The sequence below is a fragment of the Mytilus galloprovincialis genome, chromosome 11, assembly GCF_965363235.1.
Source record: "Mytilus galloprovincialis chromosome 11, xbMytGall1.hap1.1, whole genome shotgun sequence".
NCBI classification, from domain to species: Eukaryota; Metazoa; Mollusca; class Bivalvia; order Mytilida; family Mytilidae; genus Mytilus; species Mytilus galloprovincialis.
In genome coordinates this window covers 8,666,860-8,692,932 of record NC_134848.1, presented here as the reverse complement: position 1 = coordinate 8,692,932, position 26,073 = coordinate 8,666,860, and the positions used below count along the sequence as shown (strand labels likewise).

Here is a 26,073-nt window from a genome sequence, read left to right as displayed (position 1 = left end):
TGACATTTTCTATTTAGTTGTCAACATGTACTTACACACGCGTGCTGGTGGTGTTGAATTTGCAGTCCACCAGCGCCTTAAAGTGGAAGAAGCTGAAACAAAAACATATTTCTTTTTTGTTATACTGAAATGTTTAAGACTCAAACATCTGTCAGTATTTATTTTCTATTTTTCACTTAATTTTAGAGGATTTTGTAAGTTTTATTACGAATGTATATACACAGAAAAAATATTATCTACCTTTTGTTTTTGTTTTAAGGATGATGAGTAAACAAGACCGGTAATTTATTTGAATAGTGACTGGCGGTTGTCGAACCCGACATAAAAAAAAAGCTGTATCACACGTATAACAATATGCAATTACTGGTTTTAGCATTTATAGTTGCATGTGATAATTAAAGACCACACATTCTGTAATATAGAAGCTGGGTTAAAAGAAATCGACATTATACAGGTGGACTTATACGTTTGCGTGTACATTGTTACGACTTTAATTGATGTTGGAAGCTTCAAATAAGAAATAAAAGATGATGTGTTTTGTAAAGTAATAACACATTTTCAATCAGTTTCAGACTTATGTTGTGTAGTCGTTCCCCTCTTATTTTTAATGAGTTTCGCTCGGTTTTAGTTTGTGACCCGGATTTTTTTTTCTATCGATTTATGAGTTTTGAACATCGGTTTACAACTGTTGCCTTTGTCTATCGTAGAAATTAGTTGAATTCGTAATACGTTGACACTTGGTATCGTGATAATAAACTTACATGATGGTGTTGTAGAAGTTATTTTAGGTGTTGTAGCTTCAGTGACTGAAAGTATATTTCAATAATGAATATTGGAGTGCATAAAATCTCATGAAACATGTGTGTTTTCTCTTTTCTATGATTCTTTTGATTTTTGTTTTTGTTATAAACAAAAACTCCGGTATTCTAATGAAACAGTGACAGCAATTCAAACAAAAAGCCAAACACCTTTACAACACGTATAGCAATATACACTTATTATTCTACTATCAATGTTTTATGTGACACAGTGCTTTGTAATACTAATTATTAAATGATATAAATAAATCAGCCCTAATACGGATAAATCAGTTTGAGCTATACTGGTGGCGTTATCCTGTCGACATAAATCCGGCGTTTTTTTTAAACAGGTGATATACGAGGGCCATTTAAATATTGTTCAGTGTTTTGTAACGTCTTGAAACGTAAATAATTCTCAGCCTTTTCGAGTTAGACTTCAGATTGTGTTTACGGTTCCTTTTTCGTTGATTAATTATCACAACACATACGATTCTAGAGCAGTTATAGTTAAACAGTCTGATTTGTTCTTTAATCCACTTTATATTTGCTAGATAAAATGAATTGAAATAGCATAAGATTACTTTGACGAGAAAACAAAAATAATGTCTGACAATGTTGACAAAAAATATATTTGTAACTATGTACATACATAACACATAATAGCTGGAATAATGTCAAAATGTGTTACGTTTATAAAAGGAAAAATATATCACAGTCTCTCCGAAACGACCTATCAATTCATTTTACTGTTTGATTTCCGTCAAACTATCACTACAACGCAGAATAAACGAATTCATATGTCTGATTAAAAGTATGCATTGTTTTTCTTTTCAAATACTTAAATTTGCTTGATAGAATAAATTATATTAGCAAAGGTGAAGTAAGTTAGCGAAAACAATAGCTTCACATTAAATACACACAAAAAAGAATTGACTAGTTATCATATGAGTATTCAATATTCTCATATATTTATCATTAAACTTATATTTATTGTCATATAGAAAATGAAAAAAAATATTCTATTTTTTGGCGAAATAATTTGGTAGGGTGTTATCTCATATCACATTTTTTATGATTATATTGTAAAGTATGATAATGTTTTTCAAATACATAGATCTTTCTATTAAGTGAAATATAATAATATACACTTATGTGCAGCATAGGTGACTCTATGGTACAATGAAAGACTAAATTTTAATAGTATTCAGTCTTGTGTTATCATGTTTTGTAAATTTTAGAAATATGTAGAAAATAGTTACGGATGGTACATATGTAATTATCTAACTTGAAACTCATTGGAATTTTGCAATTGATAAGGGGGCGCTACTTCAAGCACATGTTTTTATAATTCAGCCTCTTTTCCAAATAGCTGCCAAAGGAAGAACACACAGAAATTTGGTGACATTCAATTTTCAAAAATATTTTATTTCAGATTTAAGAAAGATGGATAAAACCGAGAAAATACATGTGTCAGAGATGGGGCATACAAGAATATGTATTTCGGAAAGCACAATAAATAAATAAAATGATAAAAAACGAGGTTGAAAAATCATCGAAATTTATCGTTTGGGATCATGACACGACACATAAATATTCATTCAAAGATAAATTTATTCCGATGGAGTACATCTGAATACGAAAGATCAATACCATTTATACAAGTCAATAAGAGGAGCAGTTATCAATGCCTGCAAAGAGATTAAATTAGAGAACGGAAATGTACATGTATCTGAACCGCACTCAAGTAATATTTTGTAAACTTCCGGTCGATAATCGCAACACAATGACAATTCAAAATTTATTGATGGTGACAAAACAAGTTTTTTATAACTGTTTAAAGTTCTCATATACATTGATCATGAAGTACATATAACATTTCACTGAGAAAATCTGCCTTTTTAGATTTTATTAAATTCTTACATCTTAACCTTTTATTTTAATACATATATTTTATTAAATGAAACCCCCTTTTAATGAACATTTTATGCATATATTTAAAAGCAAATTCAAATGAAACATATTTTAAATATAAATAAAACTAAGTCATATACTTAAGTGAATACATCATTCGTAAATATAGCTCAACATGCAGACTTCTAATACGTTCAGGTATTTCACATCCAATTTTTTATGGTAATATTCTTTATAAAGCACAAAGGTGTCAGTATTCACCTCAGAAACATACAAAACCTTTGAATAGACTAATTAAGAAGGGATATAATTACGATACTGTTGTCAAGTCATTAAAGATTGCATATTTTGGTGTTAATATTGAGTCACTGATAAGGTCTTATCATCGGAACTAAACACATTTATTCTAAAAACAGTTGTTGGCATGACACGGGTTATGTTCTTCTCATATATGTTATGATGGTATGATACTAAACCCCTAACGGGAAGGATTGTGCCTGATGTTCATATGATGAAATCATAATCTTTCAGTCAGTTTAATTGAAGTCTGGAGCTGGCATGTCAGTTAACTGCTAGTAGTCTGTTGTTATTTATGTATTATTGTCATTTTGTTTATTTTCTTTGGTTACATCTTATGACATCAGACTCGGATTTTTCTTGAACTGAATTTTAATGTGCGTATTGTTATGCGTTTACTTTACTACATTGGTTAGAGGTATAGGGGGAGGGTTGAGATCTCACAAACATGTTTAACCCCGCCGCATTTTTGCGCCTGTCCCAAGTCAGGAGCCTCTGGCCTTTGTTAGTCTTGTATTATTTTAATTTTAGTTTCTTGTGTACAATTTGGAAATTAGTATGGCGTTCATTATCACTGGACTAGTATATATTTGTTTAGGGGCCAGCTAAAGGACGCCTCCGGGTGCGGGAAGTTCTCGCTACATTGAAGACCTGTTGGTGACCCTCTGCTGTTGTTTTTTATTTGGTTGTCGTTGTTGTCTCTTTGACACATTCCCCATTTCCATTCTCAATTTTATACTTGTATGGTAGATTAATTTGTAATAAAAAGGTCCATGTAAATATGCCATGCATGACATTTCTATCCTTTATTGTTTATTTATATGTGCTGTACATACGTTGGAAATTTTGTTTTATCATTTTAAAATTTTAAAGTTGAGGGAAAACTCCATATATATTTGGAGGTGCTCCTAATTAAAGGAGGCTTATACTAAGAAGAAAAAGAGGACAATGATAATCATGGTTCAAGTGGCACTAACCATAAATCAATACAAGATAACAACACAAAGCAGAAACTTGCATTATTGAATACAAACACACAATTAAGCGAAGGAGTATCGTCCAGATTTATTTAATTATTCAAACAGGTTAACAATAACATCAATAATCAAGCTGAAATACAAAGAAAATAAATAGACAAATTCAAGAAAAGAAAATAGACCTATTATAATATTATTTATGATTGAAAGTATTGTATTATTAAGTTTACATTAGTATATTCCAGACAATGCCTCCAAAAAGACAATCCTCGTATGGAGTGGCAGGTGCTATTAAGAAAATGAAGACCGCTGCCCAGAGGAAGAAAACTTCAACCGCTATACCAAGTGGGCCTTCAATCCCCCAAATAATAATACAGTTATATCACCAGAGGTCATGGAGGAGTTGACCAATATGGTAACAGAAAGGGTAGCTAGCCGTATGGAAAGGAGGATGGAGGAAATTTTTGACAAGATAGCTTCAAAAAATAATGGCAACTCAGATGTTCAGGCGGCTGAGGTCCAAAGTCATGTGGACAATCTGAACAGAAACATCCAAGGTAATGGAGAGCAAAACAACAACAGTAACAATGTAGTTGTCAGCCCAGAGGTTCTGCCTGTACAACCAAATGTTGATAAACAAATTGTTGGGGGACAATACGCCTTTGTCCGTTGCTCACTCAAACCAGGGGGAAACATTAGAGATAAAATAAAACAACAGATCTGGGCCGAACAGTATATTAACTTCAATTCCCTATTGGAAAATGATGAGACAAAATACAGATTACAACTGGTTCATGGGGCGGACAACCCCGAATTGTCCATTACAGAAGAATGAAACAAGAAAACAATAACCCTAAACCAATGGCTATCAGCCTGGAATAAATTTACATCAATAATTTGCACTAAAACCCCTGAATTAGGGTCTGTAATTCCCAACCATATGGAAATAATCATGGAAATGTCACGAGAAGGGGGGAACTGGCAATATTATGATATTGAATTTAGGAAATTAATAGAAAGAGGAGAAGCGCAATGGGGGAGTACACACCTAGAACTATATTTAAGAGCACAATTACAAGGACAATAACAAAAGTGGAGATACTCGCTGGCCAAGTGGAGTATGTTTTTCTTTTTTGATAAGGGTTTTAATAGGATGTAAGTTCGGTGATAAATGCAAGTTTCAACACAGATGTTTCAACTGCGGTGTCAACCACTCATTTTCAACATGCAAAAAGCCAGTTCAGCTCCCTTATAAGTTCACACAAAACAGTAATTAATAACTGACCTGATCCTTCTGATTCATTCATTATCAATAAGGTACTGAAATCAGTGCACTAGGGAAGAAATCAATATATGAGACTTCCAATCACTAGTACGAATTTGAATCAATTAATAGATGCATTGAAACAGACAATATCTAATAGGAATGATCAACTTCTATTCAAAGCAATGTTCACCCTAGCATAACCTGCTCTTTTAAGAATGGGTGAGATGACAGTCAACAACAAAAACTACAATTTTCTAACCTTCCGTCATGTTTATTTGTCTCACAACTGAACTTGTAATGACATATTTTGAGAATGAATTACTGCCGTTTATTATTTTATATTTTGTACAGGGCTTGTGGGTCACAGCTCATTACATATCGCATAACAGTTCATATTATATGGAAACAGTGGACAAATGGGAAAGGTGAATTATGACGCTCATTTAAGCTGATACAAGGACGACCTAAAACCAGGAATTCATGCGTTTACCATTGAGATGACCAAATATTACTCAGAGGAAGTTGACAGAAGCCAGCTTGCCAGGACTGTTATCTTAAAATTTCCCATTTGCATTTAGTTATATGAGACAGTAAAATTATAAGAATATATAAGGTAATACAGTTATTTGTGAAACAATTTCTGTAAAATGTTTTCTTTATCATATGTTGGTTTGTATTAAGGAGATACACTGTTCATGCTGTTAGGACACACGGTCTGTAAATTTTGTCTTTTTATCATTTTTGTTTTTTATCGAGTAGATACGTTGATAGGACACACTGTCTGTAAATTGTGTCTTTTTAGGATAATTTAGTTTGTATCAAGAAGATATGTTGATAGGGCACAGTGTCTGTAAATTGTGTCTTTTTAGTATACGTTGTTAGGACACAGTGTCTGTAAATTGTGTCTTTTTATTATTTTGGTTTTTTTATCGAGTGGATACGTTGATAGGACACACTGTCTGTAAATTGTGTCTTTTTAGGATAATTTAGTTTGTATCAAGAAGATCCATTGATAGGACACAGTGTCTGTAAATTGTGTCTTTCTAGGATAATTTAGTTTGTATCAAGTAAATTTGTTGATAGGACACAGTCTCTGTAAATTGTGTCTTTTAAGTATACGTTGATATGACACAGTGTCTGTAAATTGTGTCTTTTTAGTATAAGTTGATTAGACACTGTGTCTGCAAATTGTGTCTTTTTAGTATAAGTTGATAGGACTCAATGTCTGTAAATTGTGTCGTTTTAGTATATTTTGTTTCGTATCGAGTAAATACGTTGATAGGACACAATGTCTGAAAATGGTGTCGTTTTAGTATAATTTTGTTTGTATCAAGTAGATACATTGATAGGATACAGTGTCTGTAAATTGTGTCTTTTTAGGATAATTCAGTTTGTATCAAGTTGATATGTTGATAGGACACAGTGTCTGTAAATTATGTCTTTTTAGTATACGTTGTTAGGACACAGTGTCTGTAAATTGTGTCTTTTTAGTATACATTGATAGGACAGTATCTGTAATTTATATTTTTTTAGTATATTTTGATTTGTATCAAGTAGATACATCGATAGGACACAATGTCTGTAAATTGTGTCTTTTTAGTATATTTAGTTTGTATCAAGTAGATATGTTGATAGGGCACAGTGTCTGTAAATTGTGTCTTTTTAGTATACGTTGTTAGGACACAGTGTCTGTAAATTGTGTCTTTTTAGTATACATTGATAGGACAGTATCTGTAATTTATGTTTTTTTTAGTATATTTTGATTTGTATCAAGTAGATACATCGATAGGACACAATGTCTGTAAATTGTGTCTTTTTAGTATATTTAGTTTGTATCAAGTAGATACATTGATAGGACACAGTGTCTGTAAATTGTGTCTTTTTAGAATAATTTAGTTTGTATCAAGTAAATATGTTGATAGGACACAGTGCCTGTAAATTGTGTCTTTTTAGTATACGTTGTTAGGACACAGTGTCTGTAAATTGTGTCTTTTTATTATTTTGGTTTTTTTATCGAGTGGATACGTTGATAGGACACACTGTCTGTAAATTGTGTCTTTTTAGGATAATTTAGTTTGTATCAAGAAGATCCATTGATAGGACACAGTGTCTGTAAATTGTGTCTTTCTAGGATAATTTAGTTTGTATCAAGTAAATTTGTTGATAGGACACAGTCTCTGTAAATTGTGTCTTTTAAGTATACGTTGATATGACACAGTGTCTGTAAATTGTGTCTTTTTAGTATAAGTTGATTAGACACTGTGTCTGCAAATTGTGTCTTTTTAGTATAAGTTGATAGGACACAATGTCTGTAAATTGTGTCGTTTTAGTATATTTTGTTTCGTATCGAGTAAATACGTTGATAGGACACAATGTCTGAAAATGGTGTCGTTTTAGTATAATTTTGTTTGTATCAAGTAGATACATTGATAGGATACAGTGTCTGTAAATTGTGTCTTTTTAGGATAATTCAGTTTGTATCAAGTTGATATGTTGATAGGACACAGTGTCTGTAAATTATGTCTTTTTAGTATACGTTGTTAGGACACAGTGTCTGTAAATTGTGTCTTTTTAGTATACATTGATAGGACAGTATCTGTAATTTATATTTTTTTAGTATATTTTGATTTGTATCAAGTAGATACATCGATAGGACACAATGTCTGTAAATTGTGTCTTTTTAGTATATTTAGTTTGTATCAAGTAGATATGTTGATAGGGCACAGTGTCTGTAAATTGTGTCTTTTTAGTATACGTTGTTAGGACACAGTGTCTGTAAATTGTGTCTTTTTAGTATACATTGATAGGACAGTATCTGTAATTTATGTTTTTTTAGTATATTTTGATTTGTATCAAGTAGATACATCGATAGGACACAATGTCTGTAAATTGTGTCTTTTTAGTATATTTAGTTTGTATCAAGTAGATACATTGATAGGACACAGTGTCTGTAAATTGTGTCTTTTTAGAATAATTTAGTTTGTATCAAGTAGATATGTTGATAGGACACAGTGCCTGTAAATTGTGTCTTTTTAGTATATTTTGATTTGTATCAAGTAGATACATCGGTAGGACACAGTGCCTGTAAATTGTGTCTTTTTAGTATATTTTGATTTGTATCAAGTAGATACATTGATAGGACACAGTGTCTGTAAATTGTGTCTTTTTAGAATAATTTAGTTTGTATCAAGTAGATATGTTGATAGGACACAGTGCCTGTAAATTGTTCCTTTTTAGTATTTTTGATTTGTATCAAGTAGAATTTTTAGGATAAAACATTCGTGGGACTCAATGTCTGTATATAGAATCGTAAGTTCTATCATTTGCATAAGTAGGACGATAGATGATGCAGGTTTACTTTAAAGGGCAGCGTTTTCAGCTCCATAAGAGCTTCATCCGTCATGGCGGTATCTGCTCCCAAAAGTTGAAATGTTACACTATTATTAACAAATATATAGTCAAGGGGAGATGAACTTTCAAAAAATTCAATTTCAATAATTGATAACATTTGTCTTTTCATTTATTACATAATATGCTCATTGGTTCAGACTGTAATGATAGTATTGTATATTTAAATTCATAATTGATACTTATAATTGTAGTGTATGCAAATTTTATACATGTATCTTTTGATATGATTGATTTTGAAACATAAACTGTCACATCTGTGGCCTGCATCATCATAATATGTGTTAGTTGTTATTTTGACTTTAGGGGACCATAAATACACTTATGTGCAGCATAGGTGACTTTATGGTACACTGAAAGACTAAATTTTAATTGTATTCAGTCTTGTGTTATCATGTTTTGTAAATTTTAGAAAAATGTAGAAAATAGTTACCGATGGTATATATGTAATTATCTAACTTGAAACTCATTGGAATTTCGCAATTGATAAGGGGGCGCTACTTCAAGCACATGTTTTTATAATCCAGTCTCTTTTCCAAATAGCTGCCAAAGGAAGAACACACAGAAATTTGGTGAAATTCAATTTTCAAAAATATTTTAATCAAAATAGACTCGACATACATACCAGGATGGAAAATTTTCATTTGTGCTACACGCTACTCAGGTCACAAAAGACTTATCAGTGACAATTGAATAAAACGATGGTTTAAATGACAATTTAAGTACTCAATATCACTTGATTTAATTCAAGGAATTTCTGGAAGATTTTTTTATCTATTTGTGGTCCATTGCAAATCAGTGTTAAAACAAAACATCCAACAATATTTTTTTTCTTTCTTCAGAAAGCGAAGGAACTATTACATTTAAAGCTACAAAGAAGGATATTTTTCGACAAGGTATTATAATTTCCTTGTTCAAGATATATGGTGTGGTTTGTACGTATAAATAGCTATTTCTGCTGTTGAGTGAGAGACGAAACCTAAACGCAGAGCATAGTGATTCGTTTTCGTAAAAACTGGTTAACGACTTTCCCAGAACTATTTTATAAGCAAGCTTAAACAATACCCATGGCATAAATATATAGTGAAAAGGGTTAAAGCAAACATTATGTGCCTGTCCCAAGTCAGGATCCTGTAATCCGTGGGTTGTCGTTTGTTTATTTGTAACATATTGTGTTTCGTTCTATTTTTGTTCATGAATTAGGCTGTTTGTTTTCTCGTTTGAATGGTTTTACATTATCATTTTGGGGCCTTTTATAGCTGACTATGCGGCGGTATAGGCGTTGCTCATTATTGAAATCCGTACGGTGACCTATAGTTGTTAATGTCTGTGTTATTTTGGTCTCTTGTAAATAGTTGTCTCATTTACAATCATACCACATCTTCTTTTTTTATATTCCTTACGATCAGGTCCAGTCGCTAGAGCTGTTTTTCAAGGTATTGGGGACAACACTATACAAACACTGGGAAATCAGATGTTTTCAAAGGCTAAATTAGAATTTCTTAATTTCTTCATACCATTTATTTTGTTATTGATTTGCATTAATTAGCAACTTTACCATATCGGGAAATAGGTATTTAGTCGGATCTTTACACGTACTTGTGATTTGGTTAAACCGGTTTTGATAAAAATATACGAAAAAATGTCGAAATGTTCAGGACTTAATTAAATCCATATTTCGGTAGGATGGTGCAAGCATACGATTTTTATTGCGTCTTACATTTTGAGAAGCGAATAGTCTTAAACTAATTTATTCAAATATTGTGTAAAAACGTTAATTTTGAGCTATGAAAGTCAAGTGGCTCGAGCATTTTTCTAAGGAAGTTTGAAAAAATTGCAAAGAAATATTTTTACAGTGGGTTAGCTTTCATTAGTGTTCACTATCTATAGAGTAACAACTTTTTGTTATATTTATAATTTAGAATCATCATTGAAGGTGGAGGACGATTGCACAGTTAATTAATTATATTAATGTGCCATTTGTATGCAAGAGTGACATTCCGTTGTATTATGTTCCAATTCGAAAAAATTATGCGAGTATTCTCTCCCCTTAACAGGTTCATTATTTAATAATTAAGTTTAGGTTTCTGATATAATTTTGAATAATAACAAAATGTATCAATTCAATATATTTCAGTTTTTGTTATTGGTGTATCAAAAACATTGATGTACGAATGTGATTTCATAAATTTGAAACGTTTAAAATGATTACATACCAATATAAAGAACCGTTCATCATTTTTGAAAAAGACTATGAACGAAACTCGAATTATTTATCTTCCTTTGATGATAGATTGATTGGGAAATAAACCAGCGTTATCTAATGGTAATCACAGAGAAGTACCAGCAAGCAATTTTTAATTGTAGCTTATTCAACGTTAAAACAATTTTTCACTATAAACGAATGTTACTTTATACAAATATAAGGACTTTGTTAGCTAAATCTATAAATTTTATTAGATATTATGACTTTTTATTGCAATAGATTAATATGCTACATTATTACAAAACTAGGTAAATAACATTACAATTTAGAAAAAAATATCCTTATGCATACATACAGTGTGTCGCATACAGTGCTTGAGAAGCGAAGTATAATGATGGCGTTAGTTAGTTTACATTCATCGCTTTTTATTCAATGATACCAATGAAGTTTTCTGCTAAACAACGTGTTGCCCTTAAGCCAAAATATTTGCATAATAATAAATAACATTTTATCGACTTGTATATTTTTTCGTATATAAACAATATCAGACTCGGAATCATGAAATACTTTTTGTTGGACATTCACATGTGTTTATATCAACAGTTACTACTTTTGTAATGGTTTACTGTATGTGATCGTTCGTTTAGGAGCGATCATTAACGGCTTTCACGTATCTGCGAATTAGGTTTATTTATATTTATATGTATATCTCTTATCGTTGATCACGCACGTTATTCTCTTATCAATTGGTCTATTTTTAGCTTGATTAGTTACTTAGCTTTGGTCTGATGTGTCGGTACTTACTTTTGGATGATACGCTTGATGTGTATTTAATTGTGGTTGAAACATGTTATATAGGTCGGGTTTTTGAATCTGTCAAACATTACATCATGTTTCAATTGATAAGTAGTTTTGAATTTGGTAGAGCTCAATTTGACATTTTCTATTTAGTTGTCAACATGTACTTACACACGCGTGCTGGTGGTGTTGAATTTGAAGTCCACCAGCGTCTTAAAGTGGAAGAAGCTGAAACAAAAACATATTTCTTTTTTGTTATACTAAAATATTTAAGACTCAAACATCTGTCAGTATTTATTTTCTATTTTTCACTTAATTTTAGAGGATTTTGTAAGTTTTATTACGAATGTATATACACAGAAAAAATATTATTTACATTTTGTTTTTGTTTTAAGGATGATGAGTAAACAAGACCGGTAATTTATTTGAATAGTGACTGGCGGTTGTCGAACCCGACATAAAAAAAAGCTGTATCACACGTATAACAATATGCAGTTACTGGTTTTAGCATTTATAGTTGCATGTGATAATTAAAGACCACACATTCTGTAATATAGGAGCTGGGTTAAAAGAAATCGACATTATACAGGTGGACTTATACGTTTGCGTGATAACACATTTTCAATCTGTTTCAGACTTATGTTGTGTCGTCGTTCCCCTCTTATTTTTAATGCGTTTCGCTCGGTTTTAGTTTGTGACCCAGATTTTTTTTCTATCGATTTATGAGTTTTGAACATCGGTTTACAACTGTTGCCTTTGTCTATCGTAGAAATTATTTGAATTCGTAATACGTTGACACTTGGTATCGTGATAATAAACTTACATGATGGTGTTGTAGAAGTTATTTTAGGTCTTGCAGCTTCAGTGACTGAAAGTATTTTTCAATAATAAATATTGGAGTTCATAAAAACGCATGAAACATGTGTGTTTTCTCTTCTTTATAATCCGTTTGAGTTTTTTTTTTGTATGTGTTGCAGTTGTGACTGAAAGTATTTTTCAAAAATAAATATTGGAGTTCATAAATTCACATGACCTATGTTTGTTTTCTCTTCTCTAGTTTTGTTTTGTTTTGTACACGATGAACAAACTCCCGGTTTTTTATTTAAACAGTGGCATTCAGTCAACATAGATGCCCCATTTTAAGGATGATGAGTAAACAAGACCGGTAATTTATTTGAACAGTGACTGGCGGTCGACGAACCCGACATAAAAAAAGCTGTATCACACGTATAACAATATACAATTACTGGTTTTTGTATTTATAGTTGCATGTGATAATTTAAGACTACATATTCTGTAATATAGGAGCTGCGTTAGAAAGAAATTGACATTATGCAGGTACACGTATACGTTTCCGTGTACATTGATACGACTTTAACTGATGTTGGAAGCTTCAAATTAGAAATAAAAGATGATTTGTTTTGTATGTCTTGTAGGGAAATGACAAATTTTCAATCAGTTACAGACTTGAAATGTTGTGTCGTCGTTATCCTCTAATATTTAATGCGTTTCCCTCGGTTTTGTTTTTTTCTATCGATTTATGAGTTTTAAACATTGGTATACTACTGTTGCCTTTATTTATCGCAGAAATTATTTGAATTCGCAATACGTTGACACATGGTATCGTGATAATAAACTTACATGATGGTGTTGCAGTAGTTATTTTAGGTGTAGAAGCTTCAGTGACTGAAAGTATTTTTCAATAATGAATATTGGAGTGCATAAAATCTCATGAAACATGTGTGTTTTCTCTTCTCTATGATTCTTTTGATTTTTGTTTTTGTTATAAACAAAAACTCCGGTATTCCAATGAAACAGTGTCAGCAATTCAAACAAGAAGCCAAACACCTTTACAACACGTATAGCAATATACACTTATTATTCTACTATCAATGTTTTATTTGACACAGTGCTTTGTAATAATAATTATTAAATGATATGAATAAATCAGCCCTAATACGAATAAACCAGTTTGAGCTATACTGGTGACGTTATCCTGTCGACATAAATCCGGCGTTAATATTGTTTTTTTTTAAACAGGTGATATACGAGGGCCATTTAAATATTGTTCAGTGTTTTGTAACGTCTTGAAACGTAAATAATTCTCAGCCTTTTCGAGTTAGACTTCAGATTGTGTTTACGGTTCCCTTTTCGTTGATTAATTATCACAACACATACGATTCTAGAGCAGTTATAGTTAACCAGTCTGATTTATTCTTTAATCCACTTTATATTTGCTAGATAAAATGAATTGAAATAGCATAAGATTACTTTGACGAGAAAACAAAAATTACGTCTGACAATGTTGACAAAAAATCTATTTGTAACTATGTACATACATAACACATAATAGCTGGAATAATGTCAAAATGTGTTACGTTTATCAAAGAAAAAATATATCACAGTCTCTCAGAAACGACCTATCAATTTATTTTACTGTTTGATTTCCGTCAAACTATCACTACAACGCAGAATAAACGAATTCACATGTCTGATTAAAAGTATGCATTGTTTTTCTTTTCAAATACTTAAATTTGCTTGATAAAATAAATTATATTAGCAAAGGCTAAGTAAGTTGGCGAAAACAATAGCTTCACATTAAATACACACAAAAAAGAATTGACTTGTTATCATATGAGTATTCAATATTCTCATATATTTTACCATTAAACTTATATTTATTGTCATTTAGAAAATCGAAATCATTTGGTAGGGAGTTATCTCATATCACATCTTTTGATGATTATATTGTAAAGTTTGATAATGTTTTTCAAATACATAAATCGTTCTACTACGTGAAATATAATAGTATCGTCTTATCATAAATTACCTAACGTTATAAAAGTAAAATCACGTTGATTAAAAATGTATCAACATCAGAACATACGTATGAATTGAGTAAATATAGTGATCAAATGTTTTATGTTAAAAAAAGTTGCAAAATTTTTACATTGAACTGTTTCGAATATACTTTTATTTAAATGTTCAATGTGTAAACGCACACATTAGCGTAATATAACATACGTAATTTATTTCCTGTTGTTATTCTGCCTGAAAACAAAATATTGGAGTTAATTAGTCGGACTGAACTAAACAGATGTCTGTATTAATGTTTACATACATGTGTATGAATGTTAAACATACAAACTAAATGAATGTTTTATTATTTCAAATAAATGCTATGGCAATACAACCGATGACCGTTTAGATAAATTCACAACAGAACCATGTTAAAATATTGCATGACAGACGTATGGTTCGACTAAAAAAAGACCCATCAATGACACTCGAAACAAATGTATGAACAGTTAAAGGAGTCGTACAAAGACAAAAAATTTAAGAACATCCGATATTAAGAAAGTTTTTGCCAAATACAGATTAGATACTCAAAAATAAGTGTATCAAAAAATGATTATAAAACAGTTAATCTTTAATCATTTCAATATCAATTATGATAAGTGTTATCACAGAAGTTCTCACTACTCCGCAAGCGAAACCCTCAGATAGCAAACTTCTACCGGGATTCAAATATTAGTAGCAACAGGCAGGTTTGTCAAAAGACACTTGCCAAAAAAGATCATTTTCATTTATTACAACAAAATGATATATTTGTCTATGTCAAGGAGACAATTATCTATCACAATTAGCTTTATATTTAAAATCTGGAAACTAGAAATAATTACGATACCAGTGTTTACAGAATAGACTTCAAAAGAATCAATTACATCAGATTTTTTTACGATAATACTGAACACACTGTAACAATGCTCTACATGCAGGATTTGTTATGTGGTTGTCAACTGTCTTACAAACCTTGAATTCAGAAAATTGCTGAGTACACCGGTACTTTTACATTTACCTTGTCGTTTCTTCCACTAATATTAACTACAAACTGTACTGTTTAATATAATTATTATATTTTTGCAAGAAATTAAAAGCTAGTCATACCGGTATTATGTACGCTTTGATCATGAATTGTTTAATAAGAAACTCACTGATCATGAATTTTTTATTAAGAAACACATTGATCATGATTTTTTTTTTATAAGGCAACATGATGACCACTGGATGTTTTTGTATAAATATGTTAGGATAGTGAGCTCAAAAGGCTGTTCCGGTTTTTGGCTAAACGCAGTACAAAATCAGTCTAACCTTCATTTTATTTGTCACAAATATCGTTTCCTTGATGATACTTTTGCTTCAAACAATCATAACTTATACTGGGGACATTGACCAATGCGAATGTATTTTAAATTCATCTAATAATTACAGCAATTATTATCTTTTTTGTTCGTGACATTATTACTTTTTTTAAATACGGCTACATACCACACATAATTTCATCACTATTATCTCTACAATCATTATCGCCATCACATTGCCACTGTTTGGAGATATAGCGCCCATTTCTACATTGAAACATTTTTGCTGTAAACAAAAAGACTTACATATTTATTCTTATACTGTATATAAACTGAAAATCAATTTTTTTTAAGAAATATGTTTCGTTTTATTGAGTAGTGATATTTATATATTTTCCAGTGCAAATTGAAATTCAGTACGATCCATAATCATGTTAGGAGAATTGGAACTCAGATTATGATATTAATGATATCCAATTCTCATGAACCGACTACAATATAGTGTTCAAATTAAGAATGACAATTGTGAATGTATCAAACTTTTGCCAAACAGTAACATGAATTTGTTCATTATGGAAAGTCAAACCAGTAGTTCTACGAGTCTGTTTAGTTTGTATTGTCAAGTGGAAAACCATTCCAGATCTTCTTACATATATTTCATAATAAACTACTAGAACATCGAATAAAAAGTTCAATTTCCCATGTATTCATGGAGCTCTTCAACATTTGTTTTTGCTTGACAGGACTATCTATTGCTACTTTCACTAGTTAATAACCATGAATTCATTCGGTTCTTACTAGTACATGCTGCGCACATTGATTTAAATTTTGATGAATTAAAACATGTATTTCTATACAGTTATGACAACTAATGCTCCTACATCATGTCGATATTACGTACTTATATTTTGGTATTCAAAAAGGTCATAACACTATGAAATAAAAATGTATATCAATGTATTTATTATTGATAACTGTTGATCTAAATGTCCTTTTGTTTTGTGAGTCTTTGTTTACTCCTTGGTTTTGATTGTTATTGTCTTATGTCCCAAGATGCAAAGTTCGACAGTAACTGTCAATGGCCCTTTAAGGATACTTAAAGTCAAAATATTTGAAAAACCAAGTTGTAGTTGTCGCCGAACCTGTTTGCAATAGCTGCAAGTAAACAAACTTATTTCGGTTGAGTTGAAATAAAATTTTCTTTTGCAATCAGGACCATAAAATTTCTAACAGGAAATTCCTAAAAAGCAGATGTAATGTTTCTTGGCACAATAGAGTGCAGATGTAAGATTTTAGTGTTATTTCCGTTATCATCCTTATATCTATATTTTACTTAATTTGTTTGTTATTCTTGGTAATGTTTGTTTAATTACAAAACTGAGTTATGACGTCTTTGTCTTTTAATCTTAGACACCTTTGTTTGTCTGAGTTGTATGAACTTTTTGGCTGCTGTATGACAATCTGTTTTATGGGCTTCAAACAAACATCACCAAATTGAGAAGTATAGCTAGCTTAAAAATGATAAGTCTTTAATTTAACGAATCAATGAAACTTAATCAATAAGGAGAAGATGAATATGTCCAATTTTTTTATACATTTTGAAGCGACTATTACGTACGTTAACTTAAATAGTATTAAAAAGCAATACAAGCGTTGTTTGCCTTGCTTTGTTGTTGATTTATTCCTGAACATGTATTAATTTCGTGAAATAGATAGATATCCTATGTTCTTATTGTTTTTTTTTTATCATAGTTTTAATTAAAAAATATCAATGAACTGTATATTTCTTTAGTAGATCGGTCTATGTAATTAGCCAAAAAGAATCTGTTGCGTACTTATCCTTATTCAAAAGTGGAAAATACAGATACAGATACGTTTGTTTTTAGTCAGCTGTATTTACTCAAGACTCCTCCAGTAAAAAAGGTAATGTATAAAGTAAGTATACTTATTAAAACTTAAATATGAATGAAGTAAACTATGGTTCAAAAGTTGTATAAAGGGTGATCAATTGTGTATATTTCCCGAAATAGCATCTTCTTGAACTTTAAAACTTCTTCGGAAATGTAATAAAAAGTGTGATTCACAGTGCTATTTTTCACACTTCAAGTCGTGTTGCCCAAATTTGCATAGGTTGTTCTTGACAAAAAATAATCTTTGTGAATCTATGAGATAGAGTTTTGATATAAAAAAAATGAGAAGATAGATACTATAATAAGTTTAAAAAGAAAGAAAAAAGGTGTCACCGAACTTGTTTTCTTACTAAAAGGTAACAGAAATCACTATCAATCCAGTATAATGTGTCACCTTTAAATAGCTACGTTAAATTTATTCTTTATAACACAAACGCTCGGTATTTGTTTAAACATTTTGAATAATTGAAAAAAATCTTTCATTTTACTTTATATAGATTACATTTCTTACACATAAACAGATAATTTTCAAAACCCATTGTGAACTTCTTTGAACAAAGTAAAATGGTGATATGCGGTGAATTTACTTTAAACACAATGTAACAGTTTCCCTTATTTCACATTATAATGTTCGAAATAGCACGTGTTTTAAATTTCAAAAAGATATTGGTGACTTACTTGTAGAATAATTTGTTCGAGGTGTAATTGATGTATTTCGCACTGAAAAAGAAAATTGAATATGTGTTTATTGGAGTGTTAATATTTATAAATATGTACTATTTATGGGGCCCTTTATAGCATGCTGTTCGGTGTGAGCCAATGCGCTGTGTTGAAAACCGTACTTTGATCTGTTATGGTTCATTTTTGCAAATTGTGCCTTTGATGGAAAGTAGGCACTCATACTGCATCCTCTTATATCTATACCCATGGAAAAAAGTATTGCAACACCAAATTGAATTTGAAATTAAAAAAACACTCTTTATTTTTTTGTGATATAATTTGATAAAATAGAACTAGTTAAACATCATTTAAATATCACCCGAGTTTGATCAATAATTATCGACTCGATAAGTTCTTATCTGCACATGAAGCTACTGTACCCGTAAACAGCAAAACAGGTGTTTTTATCCTCATTGTTTTCAACACTTTAAATAACCAAGTTTATGAAGATATGTGATTGACACCTTGTAATGGGTCCTCCACAACTCTTAACCGCAGCAAGATGGCAGATAATCAGCATGAGAGAAGCATGAATGTCGCTGTGACAACCGCACGTATTGTTGGTCATCACCATTCACTATTAGTCGTTCTGAGAATAAAAATCAGGCAATAAACGATGTTAAAGACTATCCGAGATCAAAATGACCCCCTATGCCATCTGGTAGGGAAAATCAAGCATAATGAAGCTTGGTCAGAAAGAAACCCATTGCATACAAGACAATCATAAAAAGAGAGTGGTGGGCATACAGGAGCTTTTTACAAAAATTGTTCGAGATCGACTCATCGCTACTGGTTATCGTGCGATAAGACCATTTCGGGGACCTTTGCTTACGAACAGACACACAGTTGTCCGTATCCAATGTAGTTCAGAGCTCGCCAAAGTTGAAAATAAGCAAAGTGGAGGAAGATCCATTGTTCCAATGGAATTTGGTTTATCTTCCTTGGCCCGATCGTAGCCCGGATTTTAACCATATCGAGCATATATGGGACACTATTTGGCGTAATGTGCGCGAAAGGACGCCCCAGTCCAAACACGTGATGAAATAAACAATGCCCTTCATCAGAAATGGTTGCTGCTACCTTAGCAACAAATTTGTTGATTTATGGCAGGAATCAGAAGACGTTAAGTGGCGGTTAACCGTTTGAATGGAGGCTGCGCACAAAGTACTAATTATTTGGCGTATTACGATCAACCATTATGTAAACAATCATCTTAAAATAAATTTTGAAATGTCTGACATTGTAAAGTTCGACTACAGTAAAAGTTGTAAAATGCAGTTTTTTGTACAAACTTCATTTTGTTTTTTAAATTGTGGTTAGATAAATCTTTTTTTTTTCCAACATTTTTTGTTCGTTTTAAAAATGCCAATGTAACCCAAAACTATGTTACAATATTATTTTACAAATATTTTATTATATTCCATCCAAAATAAAAGGCTGATTTTTCAAATTTTAAAAAATCAAGGTATTGCAATACTTTTTTGCATGTGTATATTTATATAAGAAATGTCAGTGTAAGCTATTCCAATCAGTTGGTGTCAGTCGTCTGCCATCTTTCTTCCATAAAAAATGCTTTCAACAATCTGTATGTCAACAAAAAGTGCCGAAATGGATCAAAAAAAAAAAAAAAGATGTAAAATGTGTTTTTATTCGTTATTTTGAAAAACCGCTTCAACTAGAGAAGACCACTATTGTTAAGTTGTTTTTGTTTTTTTTAAATTTTTATCTAGAAAATGACAACACAGATGGTTGCAGTCCTAATCTGTACATTTGTTGACCACTTTCCAAGTTTACTTTTAAACTGCAACGCAAGTTTAACTTCGTCGTTAGTAGACCAGACCTAGGTCTGCTTTAAAGACATAATCCAGATAACTTTTTGTTAATATTTTGTTGATGGATTTCGATATGGTTTTCATACAGGCATAAGCGTACTACCAAGCAATTCTTTTGAATATAGGAACTTATAGTCTACTGAGAGATTTTCTGATAACGTTATGAGATTGGAAGAGGATACATTATTAGACGATTAACAAAACCTCCATTTGATAATTATAGAATTCGATATAGAAAGATGTGGTGTGGGTGCCAATGGGACAACTCACCAGCCAAGTAACAATTTATAATAGTAAACCATTATAAGTCAAGTTACGGCCTTCAACAATAGACAGTAAGTCATGAGGGAAAAAATAAACGATAAATTCCCGACTATTCGGCTCTCACAACAATGATGAGCATCACAGCATTAATGATTTGATGAATAAGAAAGACTATCCATTAACCTATATGAGAATTGACGATGACATAGGTGTAATTCAATCGATTGAATTTAAAATTCAATTATGTTAGTGTGACGTTACCGACGAATTTAAATTAGTATCTCTAAATAATTCTTTGTGGAAATTTTAGGGATTAAAAGGGAATTTGTATTCTCGTCTAAAATTTGAATGCCATTCAAGTCCAAATAATTGCGATGCATTACAGTGGAAATATGTTGGATCTTACTAAATGATTACGGTTTCGGCTCAAGTTTCATTTGTTAGACGAGTTTCTCCTGATAAACAATCATTACGCAGACGCTACCAGGAATATGAACACACTGTTATATTTATCTCATAGTTAAAGATTCCTCTAAGCGCTTATTAAATAGTTGGTCCATCTTCTTCATAAGAATATGTCGGCATATAATCGATTCAATGCATTTAAATTAATTCATCATATATACCAAAATTAAAAAAGACTCATCAATGACAATTGAATAAAACAATGGTTCAAATGACAATTTTAGTACCACATATCACTTCATTTAATTCAAGGAGTCTTAATATGTCTTAAGTTTGGAAGATTTGTTGATTTTTGTGTGGCCCATTGCAAATCAGTGTTAAAACAAAATATCCAACAATCATTATTTCGTGCTGGAGTCCGTTTTCATGGAGTTATTCAAACAGCGTATGTTCTGCTTTTTATAACTTCCTGAGATGCAATGAATTTTAGTACTGTTTTTGATCAAGATTCAAATTTATTTGTTTCTAACATAAATTATATTTCAGAAAACGAAGGAACTATTACTTTTAAAGCTACAAAGAAAGATATTTTCCGACAAGGTTTTATAATTTCCTTGTTCAAGATATATTATGCGGTTTATCCGTATACATAGCTTTTTCTGCTGATGAGTGAACGATGAAACCTAAACGCAGAGCATAGTGATTCGTTTTCGTTAAAACCGGTTAACGACTTTCCCAGAACTATTTTATAAGCAAGCTTAAAACAATATCCATTGCATAATAATATAGTGAAAAGGGTTATCGCAGACATTATGTGCCTGTCCCAAGTCAGGAGCCTGTAATTCCGTGGGTTGTCGTTTGTTTAATTGTTACATATTGTGTGTCGTTCTATTTTTGTACATGAATTAGCCTGTTGGTTTACTTGTTTGAATTGTTTTACATTATCATGTCAGGGCCTTTTATAGCTGACTATGCGGCGGTATGGGCGTTGCTCATTATTGAATGCCGTACGGTGATTTATAGTTGTTAATGTCTGTGTTATTTTGGTCTCTTGTAGACAGTTGTCTCATTTACAATCATACCACATCTTCTTTTTTCATATTCCTTACGATCAGGTCCAGGCGCTAGCGCTGTTTCTCAAGGTATTGGGAACTACACTATACAATCACGGGGACGTTGGAAATAAGATTGTTTCAAATGCTAAATTAGAACTTCTTAATTTCTTCATACCATTTTGATTTTCATTATGACAAAACTGAGTAAATAACATTATAATTTAGAAAAAAATATCCTTATGCATTCATACAGTGTGTCGCATACAGTGCTTGAGAAGTTAAGTATAATGATGGCGTCAGTAAATTTACATTCATCCCTTTTTATTCAATTAAACCAAAGAAGTTTTCTGTAAAACAACGTGTTGCCCTTAAGCCAAAATATATGCATAATAATAAATAATATTTTATCGACTTGTATATTTTTCCGTACTTAAACAATATCAAATTCGGAATCATGAAATACTTCTTGTTGGACATTCACATGTGTTTATAGGTGTAATTCAATCGATTGAATTTAAAATTCAATTATGTTAGTGTGACGTTACCGACGAATTTAAATTAGTATCTCTAAATAATTCTTTGTGGAAATTTTAGGGATTGAAAGGGAATTTGTATTCTCGTCTAAAATAATCGTGTTTATATCAACAATTACTACTTTTGTGATGGTTTACTGTATGTGATCGTTCGTTTAGGAGCGGTCCTTTACGGCTGTCACTTATCTGCGAATTAGGTGTATTTATATTTATATGTATATCTCTTATCGTTGATCACGCACGTTATTCTCTTATCAATTGGTCTATTATTAGCTTGATTAGTTACTTAGCTTTGGTCTGATGTGTCGGTACTTACTTTTGGATGATACGCTTGATGTGTATTCAATTGTGGTTGAAACATGTTATATAGGTCGGGTTTTTGAATCTGTCAAACATTACATCATGTTTCAATTGATAAGCAGTTTTGAGTTTGGTAGAGCTCAATTTGACATTTTCTATTTAGTTGTCAACATTTACTTACACATGCGTGCTGTTGGTGTTGAATTAGAAGTCCACCAGCGACTTAAAGTGAAAGGAGCTGAAACAAAAACATATTCCTTTTTTGTTATACTGAAATGTTTATGACTCAAACATCTGTCAGTATTAATTTTCTATTTTTCACTTAATTTTAGAGAAATTTTAAAGTTTTATTACATAAGGGTGCTGTTGGTGTTGTTATAAAAGTCCACCAACGGCTTAAGGTGAAAGAATCTGGAACGAATATATATTTCTTTTCTGTTATATTAAAATGTATATGACTCAAACATCTGTCAGTATTTATTTTCTATTTTTCACTTAATTTTAGAGGATTTATTTCTCTTCGTACGTTTGACACAAGTTTTAGGACGGATGTATATAAACAAAAAAAAACGTATGCTGTCCTCTGAAACAATATTTTCTACATTTTTTGTTTAAAGATGATGAGGAAACAAGTTATTTGAACAGTGAATGGCGGTCGACGAACCAAACATAAAAAAAGCTGTATCACACGTATAACAATATACAATTACTGTTTTTAGTATTTATAGTTGCATGTGATAATTTAAGACTACACATTCTGTAATATAGGAGCTGCGATAGATAGAAATCGACATGATACAGGTGCACGTATACGTTTGCATGTACATTGATGCGACTTTAATTGATGTTGGAAGCTTAAAATTATAAATAAAAGATGATTTGTTTGAGTAATAACACATTTTCAATCAGTTACAGACTTATGTTGTGTCGTCGTTCTCCTTTTATTTTAATGCGTTTTCCTCGGTTTTGGTTTGTTACCCGGATTTGTTTTTTTCTATCGATTTATGAGTTTTGAACATCGGTATACTACTGTTGCCTTTATTTATCGTAGAAATTATTTGAATTCGCAAGACGCTAACATTGGTATCGTGATAATAAACTTACATGATGGTGTTGCCGTAGTTATTTTAGGTGTTGCAGTTGTGACTGAAAGTATATTTTAATAATTAATAGTTAAGTTTATATGAAGTCTTGACAAATGGGTCTTTTCTTTTCAATAATTCTTTTGATTTTTGTTTTCTACTGTAGACGATAAACAAAAATCCCGGTATTTTAATTAAACTGTGACAGCCAATCAACCAAGAACCAACAACATTTACAACACATATTAATTATCATTTTACTATCATTGTTTACACCTGACACAGCGCTTGATAATACATATAATTAATAAATATGAGCAAATCAGCCCTAATATGTATAAATCATTGTGTGTAATACTGGTAACGTTGTCTTGTCGATATAAATCCTGCGTTAATATTGGTTTTTGAACAGGGTCAATACTATGGGTGTCATTCTGTTTAACGAGAGACGATCGTGAAAGACAGTTAATGTAAATCCTAGTTCAGAATCTTTGACAAAATCGCTTAATTTTCAAAATTCGGAACAAATCCGAACAAAAAAATATGTCTGTCAAAATGGTTTTACTTCCTCAACATAACTGTGAAATAAGATAAAGAAAATATGCAGTACTTTATGAAAAAACACAAAAGGCGCAATGCATGTCAATGAAATTAATTACAAATAACACGCTTTTTGTACCTATAATGGTCATATTTCAGTAAATCATGATATATTTGAAATTTGATCTTTGATGTATCTGATAGTATAGTAAAATTATAGTATGTTCTTCCCTTAAAAGCGTCAATTTGTTTATGAAAACCTTGAAAAACTTGATCGTGAAAGATCAGGCAACGCATTATTTTGATCGTGAAAGATAATGCGTGAGCAGACTAAATACTAGTAATCAGAAATCAGTATTTATTTTACCATTTGGTACACCTGCAACTGGTCGAATCCTGTAAAAGAGGGACGAACGATACCAAAGGGACAGTCAAACTCATAAATCGAAAATAAACTGACAACGTCATGGCTAAAAATGAAAAAGACAAATAGAAAAACAATAGTACACATGACACAACATAGAAAACTAAAGAATAAACAACACGAACCCCACCAAAAAGTAGTGGTGATCTCAGGTGCTCCGGAAGGATAAGCAGAATCTGCTCCACATGTGGCACCCGTCGTGTTCCTTATGTGATAAGAAATCCGGTAAATAGTCTAATTCGGTAGGTCACATTCATGAAAGGGAAGGGGATTGTAGTAACGACGTAAGGAACATATCCGATATCATTTGTAAAACGGTTATTCCATAACGGTCAATCAACTCGTGATGGCGTCCGTAAAATTTACGAAGGGATGATCTCAACTTCACCATTTGGAACTCTTGGTTTAATAGCTTCCTTGTGAGTAACAACCCTCTATCAAGAAATTCATGATAAGAAATGCAAGTACGGGAAAATCGTATCAATTGGGAGATATATACCCCGTATGCAGGAGCTGCTGGAATGTTTCTACTTAGAAATGGAAAGTTTACAATTGGAAAGCTGAAATCATCTCTTTTGTCGTAAAGTTTTGTTTTCAACCGACCCTCATTGTCAATTTCTAGATGTAAGTCAAGATATGAGGCCGACTTAACTGTATCTGTAGTATCCTTTATCTCTAGCTCGATGGGATAGATGCGTTCCACATAGTCACCAAATTTTGAATTATTTAGTGAAAGAACATCATCTATATAGCTGAAAGTATAGTTAAAGGATATTGCTAACTTCTTATCTTTCTTCCTAAGAAGTTCCTGCATGAAGTCAGCCTCTTATAATATAGAAACAAGTCGGCAAGTAGAGGGACACAGTTTGTTCCCATTGGAATGCTGACAGCCTGTTGAAAAACACGTCCTCCGAACGTAATAAATATGTTGTCAATCAAGAAATCAAGCATCTTGATAATATCAGTTTCAGAGAATTTTTTGCTTGAATCAGAGTGATCCTTTACAAAGTAGGATTTATCCCTCCCTGAGACAAGATACTTGTATTTACATTGGCCATTCTTTTTTATGAAGCAAAACAATACCAACTCTTTCAATTTGTCTCTTAGTTTGGAATGTGGAATACTTGTGTTAAGAGTAGAAAAGTCAAATATTTTAATACTGTTAAAAGATGAAAGAGAGCTAGATTGTATGTTCTCTAAAA

General features: G+C 31.5%; 1 protein-coding gene across 1 annotated transcript in view; it reads right to left on the bottom strand.

Annotated features, from left to right (window-relative positions):
- LOC143052021 (uncharacterized) overlaps positions 1–26,073 on the bottom strand; it is a 208,533-nt gene that overhangs the window by 160,426 nt on the left and 22,034 nt on the right. The window contains exons 13-20 of the mRNA XM_076224995.1: positions 23,930–23,971; positions 18,395–18,436; positions 15,994–16,092; positions 13,306–13,350; positions 12,488–12,532; positions 11,836–11,892; positions 762–806; positions 36–92 (exon numbers count right to left, since the gene is read on the bottom strand). Of these exons, the coding sequence (XP_076081110.1) occupies positions 36–92; positions 762–806; positions 11,836–11,892; positions 12,488–12,532; positions 13,306–13,350; positions 15,994–16,092; positions 18,395–18,436; positions 23,930–23,971 (432 nt within the window). The remainder of the gene's footprint in view (positions 1–35; positions 93–761; positions 807–11,835; positions 11,893–12,487; positions 12,533–13,305; positions 13,351–15,993; positions 16,093–18,394; positions 18,437–23,929; positions 23,972–26,073) is intronic.